Source organism: Helianthus annuus, chromosome 16, assembly GCF_002127325.2.
Source record: "Helianthus annuus cultivar XRQ/B chromosome 16, HanXRQr2.0-SUNRISE, whole genome shotgun sequence".
Taxonomy (NCBI): Eukaryota; Viridiplantae; Streptophyta; class Magnoliopsida; order Asterales; family Asteraceae; genus Helianthus; species Helianthus annuus.
In genome coordinates, this window is record NC_035448.2 from 121,008,996 (window position 1) to 121,019,494 (window position 10,499).

Genomic DNA, 10,499 nt, shown 5'->3' on the forward strand with positions numbered 1-10,499 from the left:
CTTCTCCTTAGCAAAATTGGCATTATCCTCCAATTTCTTTATTCTTTCATCCACCACTGATAACACCGTGTTTTGGATTTTATCGATGAAACCCGACAAGCTGTTCTCGATTGCTTTTCCTACCTCTTCAGCAATCACTTCTCTCATTTGTTCGGTGACTCTTGGCACCGCCTCGTCATTTCCTTTATCCGTCATCTTTGAAACTGAAATGTTTACATTTAAGCATTAAACATTTCGTTTATAACATTGCTTCTTTTGTTTTGGTTTAGTCAAGTTCTCAACTTGCTTTAACCGTTTAAATTTAGTGCACTTCCCGGGTTTGAGTGTGTTAACACACTCTTCCCATGCACTTTAATTTCCTTCTCATTCATATATAAGACATAATTTGTTAACATAATAAGTTAATTCTTACCGGACGATCGATCAAGCTTGAACCGAACACTTTTGTTGACAACCTTATGCTCTGATTACCAACTTGTAACACCCTTAGTATTTGGACGGAATATAATTAATAATTATATTAGTTAAGGTACAAATCAGAGTTTATAAAAATTTTTCATCCTTTAAGGACCACACAAACACATTAAATTACCAAACCTTGTACAATAGTGCTTAACAAGTTAAAAGTTAACCCTTACTAGTAACTAATCACTAGTTTAAGGGATTTAAAACATGATTAACAAAAGTGTTTACAACATAATAAAGTTCTAGACATGGTTATATTTAGTGCGGAAGCTTCAAAACGCGTGTTCGGTTCTTGACAACATGCTTGATCACCATCCGAGGGAAACTCATCCATACCTAAGGTCAAACACTAAAATATTAGTTTTGACAATAATACATTACGTTAAACGAAATTTAACAACACAAAGCATCAAACAAAACATAATTTTCCTGGGTTCCGCCGTAACTTACGGTGTCACCGTAAGTTACGGTGAACCTGGAATGTCCCTTGTTCTACCGTAAATCAGAAGGTTCACACCGTATGCTTTTGATGTCCACCGTAACTTACGGTGGAGCCGTAAGTTACGGTGGGTTCTGCATTCTTGCCTCTTAACCATTTTTCAACTTTAAAAGTTTTTAACTTTTTACTCGTTAGTCCGATTTCGTCGATTCTTTCACCTACGAGTCTGTAATAAGATTACGGACCCAACCATATAAATTATACATCACAAAAATCGAGATACCAACATTCGGCTCATAATTTCTTTGTTTCAATATCTACAACCCATTAACAAGGTACATGATTCCATAATTCCATCCCTAGGACACATTAGACATAGTTACCCAACTTCCCGGGCTTATAACCTTGGAGTATACGCGCCATACCATGGCTTCGCGTTTTCTCCGAACTAAAAACTTGTTTTCTCGGAATTCAAGCATCCCGTTTCAAACGACACCTTCTATCAACTTCTATTGTTTGACCCGATATACCGGGTTCGTAGACTTAAAATGTCATAACCAATTTATTAATGCATTACCATCTATCACCTTGCAAAAATATGAGACTTTTAAGTCTCTACTCATGTGATTCGTTTTCAAGCAACATTTTGACCCGTTTGGCTATCTAGTGAAAACCATCACTTTATTGTCATACCAAACCAAGTTTCTAGTGTTTATTTTGACCCGTTTGATGATCTAGTGAACTTCGCCACTTTAACGATACATCAACGCATCAATTACAATCCGACATCATTCATACATTAAAACTAAACGTTATTACATAAATGCAACAAGACTAAAGTCACGTACCTTTAAAGCGCCCCTTTTCCGCGTGTATCTCCTCCGGCGTGTCCGCTCGACGTCCCGGATTCCTTGCCTAAAGAGTTCAATTTACAACAAGTTTAGAACTCTTTCTCAAGCTTTGACGCATCATTTAATTAACACATTCAAATCTGCGTTTTACCAAACCTTTAACATTTTGACCCTAATTTAGGCGTTTCATCGAACACCTAGCGGGTCAACTTTTTACATGATCTAATTTAAATTCATAACTTGTATCTATCATTCCAATTCACTCAATTTTTACAACATACACATATTATTAGCATGAACAATCCTAGAGATTGTTTCAAAATCTCAAATTACACTAGGCAAAAACCTAAATCCTAGTGTTTATCAAGTTCTACTAACATAGTAATCACCCACTATAGTGATTTTGATCCATACAACCATCATGCAAAGATTTGACACGGATTTATCTAGGGTTTGTTCCACAACCTCATCTTACTCACAAATTTCATGTTTACTATCACCAATTTAAGCTAAACATTCAATTTCAATCATGAGTAAGAATTTGAGTTGCATCTAAATGACCTAATTTGACATACCTTAAGATCCCTTTGACGAGGTGATCACGATTTTATGCTTGGATATCGATTTCTAACCGATTTAAGGCTTCAATTTGTGATTTTCTTGCAAGTTAGGGTTTGGGTGAAGAACCCTCTTGTCGCCCCTGCTTGTTGATCGACCAGACACCTCTTGAATGGGGTGTTTGGTTTGTTTTTACTATTTTAGTAATTCTAGTTCTAATTTTTACAAGATTGGCCCTTCCATTTATTTAACATAACAATTTTTGTTGTTTTAACCCCATTGTAGGCTAATTCTAGACATGTTAGTTAACCAAGTTACTACATTTCTAGATGAGTAATTTCTCATTTATTTAAACTATATGTATTATTATAAAGTTTTATATTTTCAGGATGTTACAACAACATACTGTTTATGTGTTGCAGCACCATCCACTGTGACCTTACCACTGACTTGATACTTTGTCCCACCACTCCACCTAATATTATAATTTGCAGCTACTTTCTTTGTGTTTTCAAAAATCTTTGCAACTCTAGGAGTAAGTGGACCATTTGTCTGCCGAATCTTCCTGAGAACATTCACAATCCTCTGCATTAGATACTCTCTGACAAACTCCAAAGCAGAAATAATAGGCTTGTCTAGACCATTGACTGTCCTTGCATTCAAGACTTCACACATGTTGTTTAGCACCACATCAGATCGTGCCCTACCTGTATATCAAATTGCCAAACTCAATGATCAATATATGAACAAAGACAGCAATAAACAACAATAAACAGCAATAAACAGCAACAAACAGCAGTTATAAGGTTGGAAACATCAAAAACAACAAACAGCAGAAAACAACAGTTATAAGCTTGGAAACAGCAATAAACATCAATAAACAGCAGTAAACAACATTTATAAGTTTTGGTATGAACACAACAGTTTTGATATGCATATACCTGTAAAATGAGACCTGCTCCAGTGAATGGGTGGAATACTTGCCAACCATTTATAAGCTTCAATGTTGTACAACCTCAACTCCTCCATTTTTGCTTCAAAATCTGGAACTGTATAAGCTTTGGATGCATTTTAAAGACAATCCTTGAAGGCAACTCCTCTCCATTGAAGTTTCATGTTCTGCCATATATGCCTTACACAAAATCTATGCTCAGCTGCTGGAAATACCTGAGTTATGGCTGGTATTATTCCCTGTTTCATCACATTTCAAACATTAATCATACAAAAACAGACTTAGGATAATTGCTGAATGTAATACCATACCTTTTGCCTGTCAGGAATGAAGGTGAAATTTGCATGATCTGGAAGATCCAAGTCATCTTTAATACATTGTAGGAACCAGATCCAGGAGCCTTTGTTCTCAGCCTCAACAATTCCATAAGCTAAAGGATAAATGCCATTGTTGGGATCTAAACCAACTGCAGTTAGCATCTGACCAGGGTAGGGGCCTTTCATAAATGCCCCATCTAACCCCAACAGTTCCCTCCTACACTCTTTAAACCCTTCTTTCAGTGGTCCCAGACAAACATAAATCCTCTTGAAGATCCTTGTGGGTGCATGTGGGTTACACTCAGGTTCAACAACAAATTTAACTGTTGTACCTGGATTGGTCCTGTGCAGTTCCATGACATAGTCCCTGAGGCTTGCATACTGAACTTTGAAGTCCCCTTCAATCTTTTTTGTAGCCTTGAGCTTTGTCCTGAAAGTCTGTAATCAACTTAAACTTAGTTAATGGTCTATAATTAAAGAAAAAAACAGAAACAGAAATTAGGGTTTATACCTTCATTTTTGTCACGGACAGCTCATACTTCCTCCCAAGCTCTTCTTGTAGCCTACTTACTGAAATATTAGGGTTGGCTGCAATCTGATTCATCACAAACTCTTTTTTAGCCAAGAAGGTAGAAGTGAAAGGCTGTATTTTTCTGGATGTGAGACACTTGTGATCTGGTTGGTAAGTCTTTACCACCCAAGTCTCATCTTCATCGCTCAATCTAGACAAGTACAAAACCCAAGGACAATCTACACTATTTAACCTACCCTTCCTTTTATCATTGCATTCTACCAATCCCTTTTTAAACCCCTTTTTTGTCCCACTTGCAGAAGATTCCTTGCCTTTTTGGCAAGTTGCAGATTGTATATGGATACCAGGCCCACTTTGGCTGGGCCCAGTTTGATTCGGCCCACATGTGAAAATTGGACATCTACCCTCACAAACCACCCTAATTCCTTTTTTATCATTTCTCAGAAAAGACAGTGACCTCCTTGTTTCAATTGCATGTTTGTTTATCTTGTCTTTTGCCGCATTGGCTGTTGGAAACAACTGACCAACATAAAAGGTCACTTGGGATGTTGATTGTCCACCCCTCTTTTTCCTCCTCAACTCTCTTAATTTCAAACTTCTCCTAGTTTCGAAATCTTCCATTTCCTCATCAGTCAAACTGTCAAAAGACTCATAACTTAGATTTTCATCATCTAATAAGTCATCACTAGTATCCACATCATGGTTGCCAACGGACTCTACTTCAGCTCCCATAAAGTCCACACTCCTGTCAACATTTGCATGGTAGTCCATCATGTCATACTCAGCCTCATCCATGCTCTCTAACCCCTTTACAAAGTCACTATCATCTGAATCATCACCCTCAGGTGATTCATCATCATCAGCCTCAGCACCATCAGTTGCCTCACCACCCTCATCATGCTCAGACTCACCACCCTGATCATGCTCAGACAAACCACCCTCAGCTTGCTTAGACTGACCAACCTCAGACTCATCACCCTCCGCTTGCCTAGACTCACCATCTATTGGAAAATCAGTTGAGAAATTTGCATTGTCAAAATCATAGCTAAAACTGTTATTGAACGATGCATTCTCCACAACTACATTAGCATCTACACCACCTACATTAGCCTCTACACCACCTAGATTAGCCTCTACATCTTCATTAGTTACAACTTCATTTACAACTTCATTAGTTACCTTATCAGCAGCCTCTACACCACCTGTGTTACCCTCTGCATTAACAGCCTCTACACCACCTGTGTTACCTTCTGCATTAACAGCCTCTACACCACCCGTGTTACCCTCTTCAACATCATCATTTATAACTTCATTAGTTACCTTATCAGCAGCCTCTAAACCTTCTACATCAGTTACATCTTTCCATTGAAGTAACAGATTTTTTGATACCCTAAGTTTCTTTTTTCTAGGCCTTTGAATGGTATTAACAGCACCCCCTCATTTTCTAATTCTTGAATAACCACCTTCGATGATTGTGTAGGACTAAAGTAATTTTTAACCTTGGTTTCACCATGTTCTATAAACACCTTAATAACTTTGTTTTTTGCAACATATTTGGCCAAAAGCCTAACATCACCATCATTACCTAAAGGACATAATCCAACATCTAAATCTAACTCAGGAATCTTAAAATGGTAATACAACTTCACATCAGGAACATATAGTTGAAGATCTCTCACCATCCAATCGATTTCATGCACTGAAAATTCCTCAATGTTGCAGTAGTCAACATAAGCAGAAACACACCACCATAAAGAAGTTTTATGCTGAAAAAGTTCTCAAAACCATCTGCACATACATTAAACTCACATTAGGGTATAAAATTAGAGATATTGTTAGGGTTTTAATAGTTTATTTGTCTATATTGCATGTTGTTCAACCTGTACCATTCTTGCACAATGAAGCTAGGGTTTTAACGATACATACCGTAAACACTCTCTGGTACAAACGACTTCACATACTCAGAATTGGACCGGAAATTCCACTGATGGTTGTTGTTTGGATGTTGAGGATCGTCGTCCTTCATTTTCGTGGGAAGATTCTGATGATCAATCGATCAGATTTAGAGTTTAGATTGTGAAGAGATTAGGGGAAGATGATGAGCCGGATTCTCCTTAGGGAGGGAGGGAAAACAACTGACAATGAGGGAGTAGGGGTGCAGGCATACTTTTATATGTTAGGCACAAATAAATTGACCAAAATACCCCTCACGTGATATGCACATGGGGTCACTTAACAGAGAAAACAAACTGAAGTTAGACCCAGGGACTATCCAGGAACAAAAAATGAAAACTTGGGGACTATTCAGGTAATTTAAAAAGTTGGGGACTATAGGTGAAAAAATGTGAAACCACAGGGACTATCCGGGCATTTTTCTCAAGTTTAAATTATATTACTTATGCTATATATTAATATATATTTTTCTCGACATTACGGTGAAAATTATATTAAAAACGAAGTTGCATTCAAAATACTCGTAATCAATAGCAAGTGTTGGTTCGGTAACTTTATCGGCTGAACAACATCGGTATCGGAATCTATGTTATCGGAACCAATTCTGATATTCATTTTTATGGTTTTCGACGGATGTAAAACGCGTATCGATATCTTTTTGACCGGGGTTTCTTTTCTAGTTGATATATCAAGTGGCGATATCGTAATTCATGGCAGACCGGATCACAAAATCGATAAATTCACGTTGTATTGCATCAGTGGCAGATCTAGACCAAAATTTTAGGGGTAACGTTCAAAATTGTTTTTATCGTACTTCATACAATGTAAACGGAACAAAAATAAAAACACGACAACAAATGATGATAAATACAACCTAATCCTCTTCGGTTTTTGAAAGATTGAAATCGAGTCATTACATGCTCTTCTTTTACTTTATCGATCCGGTTGGGCCGCTCTAACCGGATATATATAGGAACCAGATCATATATTTAATGATTAACCAAAGATATATATAAGCTATTTTGAAAAATCATTGAATAAAACATAAAAAAAAGTAGTAATAAAACATATTAATCACTTTCAAGTTTCCAAACTTCAATTTCAATTATAAACTCTAAAACAACTTCTCTATTCTCTTTCTATGCCTTCTTTTCAACTTTTCTATCATTTTTTCTACTTCTAGTGCTCTTTTCTAGTTCTAGAGAACCCTGATTCCAACATGCTTCATAGGTTTTGAGGATGAAGGTAACAAACAAGATTTGTTCAAAACACACAGTGAAAGATCAAAGAAATTTTTTTATGGTGGTGAAATATTTTATAGCTCGTTTGTCTATTGCTATATTATATTTTTTTCGTTTTGGTTGGATCAGATCATGTAAAAAAGTAGTTAATACTGAAATAATATTTACGATAAACTTCATAATTTTTTGTTGTAACTATTAAAAGTTTTGGTCCCGTTGAAATAATATTTATATTAAATTTAATAATTATTTGTAGCAACTATTATTAGCCATGAAAAAAATTCCTATTAGCCTACATATTTGATCTACGAAATTAGAAGTGGAAGGTGAGGCCTAGTTATAGCCCACCAATCTAGATTTAATATTGAAGTTGCCTTAAAGTTAAATTACCATAGTCATGTATGCCCCCTTCTTCTGTTCAATCTTCAACCAGCCGTTGCTGGAGCTTAACTTCGTTGCCACTAAATAAGGCCCTCTGTCTCTCTGCTCCACCATCTTCTTCCATTCATTCTTTTGCTCTTGACTAGGGGTAATATAATATTATTTCAAGGGTAGCGGAATAAAAAAGTCAAAATATGTATTTGTTTTTGCACTTCGACCGAAAAGTTAAGAGGGTAGCAGGGGTTACCCCTACCAAAGAGGTAGATCCACATAAAATCTGAAGATTTTTATCTTTAAATAATCTTTTATATGGTCAAAATTAAAAAGATAAATTAATTATACATGTAAAAAAATATAACACATAAAATATGAAGATTTTTATCTTTTATATGGTCACTATTAGTCCTCTCCCCAACAACTACCCTATGAAGTAAGAACGTGTTTCACGTAACATTAAAAAAAAAAAAAAAACCAATCTTCTTCTTGTCCACTTAAACTTCATCTCCGACCACCGGAAAACAAACAAAATGACCGAATATCAACCAACACCTACACCTCTAGCTCCCTTCATAATCCACAACTTTATAATCCCCTTAATCATATACACAAACAAATCCCTCAAACACTTAACCCGTAAATTCAAACTTTTCGAAATCATTAGTTACACTATCGTCACTAGTTTCTTATTCTTCCTCAAAATCATCCGCTCCTTCATCCCTTCTGTTTTCAATTATAATTCTATTCCAGAATCGGAATCTGAATCGTCAGATTCCGATTCTGACAGATATCATTGGATTCCGTTTCTAAAAGGGTACGGACAGTGTACGGATGTTGGTGATATTGGTAGTTTCGAGGGTGACACGTGCATCGCACGTGCGCTTTATCAGTTGCTTGCAATACATAATGAGATACCAGTCAGTTCAAGAAAGTACGAGGTTGTCAGATCGTACGCCGAGAAATTGATGGATGAAAATCTCGGGGTCAGCTGCGAGCCGTTGCGCCAAGTGAACGCCACGGTGCTCTCTGGCGCGTTTGCTCGGGCGCTTCGACAGTTGGAGGTGGCGGTGGCTGAGGGGGATTGTGGTGAGGTGGATTCCGGTGTGGATGTTGTAGAGAAGAGTGGTGGTGGTGGTGGTGGTTGTTTTGGGTTGAGCCGGGTGGTGAGGACGGCTGGCTATTTTGGTGGCGCGGCTTGGACTAGGTTTGTGAAAAGGAAAAGTCGGCTTGGGGTTTCGGCTGAGAAGCTGGCGGCTGAATTGCTTTGGCTTGCGCAGAAGCTTTCGGCTTGTGGGAGTGGTGATGAAGCTGTACGGCAATGGGCTTCGGCTTCTAACTTGGCTTCGGTGTCTCTCACTACTCAACTGCGGCTGCAAGGATCTTTAGTTAAACTTTCAGGTAACTAATTCTCTCGCATTAGTCTTGAAGTAATCGCTAATCGATAGTCGGGCGGTAGGGTGGGTGGGTGGGTGGGGACTAGCGATTAATCAGGGATTAATCGGTGATTAATTGACGCCTAGTCAGGATTTTTACAACCATTCATTTAACTGAAATATTAGAAAAAAAAAAATAAAAAGCGGATCGAAAAGTAATATTTAGATAATTTTATTTCGGAAACACGTTAACCGAACCAATAATTGTATCAATGGATATATCAAACCTTTATGTGAATGATTATTTCACAATTTTTATTGTCTTGATTGAGATCAGAAAATCTTTAATTATCTAATTGAACCGAACCATTAGATAAGCAAACCATTATTTGAATGTTTGATAATGTGACAATTTTGTTGTTTTGGTTGAGGTTATATAATCTTTAAATATTTGTAACCTCTAAAAGTATAGACTCAAATATATAGTAAATTTGTTGAAATCTTTCACATTCTTAAAGCCTATAATAATTAACAATAATGGATTGGTTTTATATTTTCAGTAGTATGTTCTATGTTACAATCTTAGGGTCTTTTTGAATGGCAAACTTGGAAAGTAGTAACATAACCCTGAATCCGACGCAGTGTATTTGTTCAAGCAAGCGGCAAGTATGGGAGGCAAAGATGATGATGAGGGCACCATGGAGGAACTAAGGAAAATCAAGATGAAAATGTTAATGTCATGGATACCATTCTTGTGTCGATCAAGTATTGGCACAGACGCGCCTGTACTAAGTTTTAATGAGAAAGCCGAGCTCGAAAATGTCTTAGGCGAGCTCATAGGATCTTTAAAACACGAAGACGAGCAAGAAAAGGTGTTGTCTTTATGGCTCCACCACTTCACTCATTGCTCATCTTCCGACTGGCCCAACCTTCATCTTTACTACGACCATTGGTGCATCATATCCCGAAAGCTCTTGATTCTCGACAGTAAATAATTTTAAGCAAACAAGAAGGTGCACAGGTTGTTCCATGGAAGGTACAGGAAAGACCATGATTTTCTATAAAATGTTATATATGTAGCTTTTTTATATGTTACTATATTGTGACATTATACGTATTAAAAGTTGTTAATCTGTATGTGACCACAGTATATGTTTATTAATTGTGTAATTAATGTTCATGCAATAAATAAAATGCTCAATGTCACACATTCCATGTTAAAAACATGTTATTTCTTTTCTGGCTTATATCATTGGGTAGTTAGTATTTTTGTTGTTGAATCAGTTGTTTATGCGTGTATATAAACAAACAGCAAATACACTTGTTTGACGAATTCTTATGGTCTGCGACGTAGGCAATGCAAATGTAGCATCTAGGCCTTGTTCTTGTCGAACTTTACGAATTGTGTTGCGCATGTTGTCAAGTAAATCTCCATATGTT

The 10,499-nt window shown here is 36.9% G+C and overlaps 2 protein-coding genes across 3 annotated transcripts; one reads left to right on the forward strand and one right to left on the reverse strand.

Moving 5' to 3' along the window:
- Positions 1-541: 541 nt before the first annotated feature.
- LOC110914984 lies at positions 542-6,140 on the reverse strand. The gene is made up of 8 exons (XM_035985492.1): positions 6,041-6,140; positions 5,625-5,813; positions 4,094-5,550; positions 3,577-4,020; positions 3,255-3,504; positions 2,757-3,020; positions 1,753-1,819; positions 542-801 (listed from the first exon to the last, which is right to left on the reverse strand). Exons 1-5 carry the CDS (start codon positions 6,138-6,140, stop codon positions 3,385-3,387), a joined length of 2,310 nt encoding a protein of 769 aa, XP_035841385.1. The 3' UTR covers positions 542-801; positions 1,753-1,819; positions 2,757-3,020; positions 3,255-3,384.
- A 1,957-nt stretch (positions 6,141-8,097) lies between these two features.
- On the forward strand, positions 8,098-10,283 carry LOC110914985. Of its 2 annotated transcripts, XM_035985224.1 has the most exons (3): positions 8,109-8,424; positions 8,464-9,084; positions 9,702-10,283. In XM_035985224.1, the coding sequence occupies exons 1-3, from the start codon at positions 8,217-8,219 to the stop codon at positions 10,052-10,054; spliced, it is 1,182 nt and encodes a 393-aa protein (XP_035841117.1). In that variant the 5' UTR covers positions 8,109-8,216; the 3' UTR covers positions 10,055-10,283. The 2 variants fall into 2 exon arrangements, with proteins under 2 accessions (XP_022015293.1, XP_035841117.1); XM_022159601.2 differs by having other exon boundaries at positions 8,098-9,084.
- Positions 10,284-10,499: the final 216 nt, after the last annotated feature.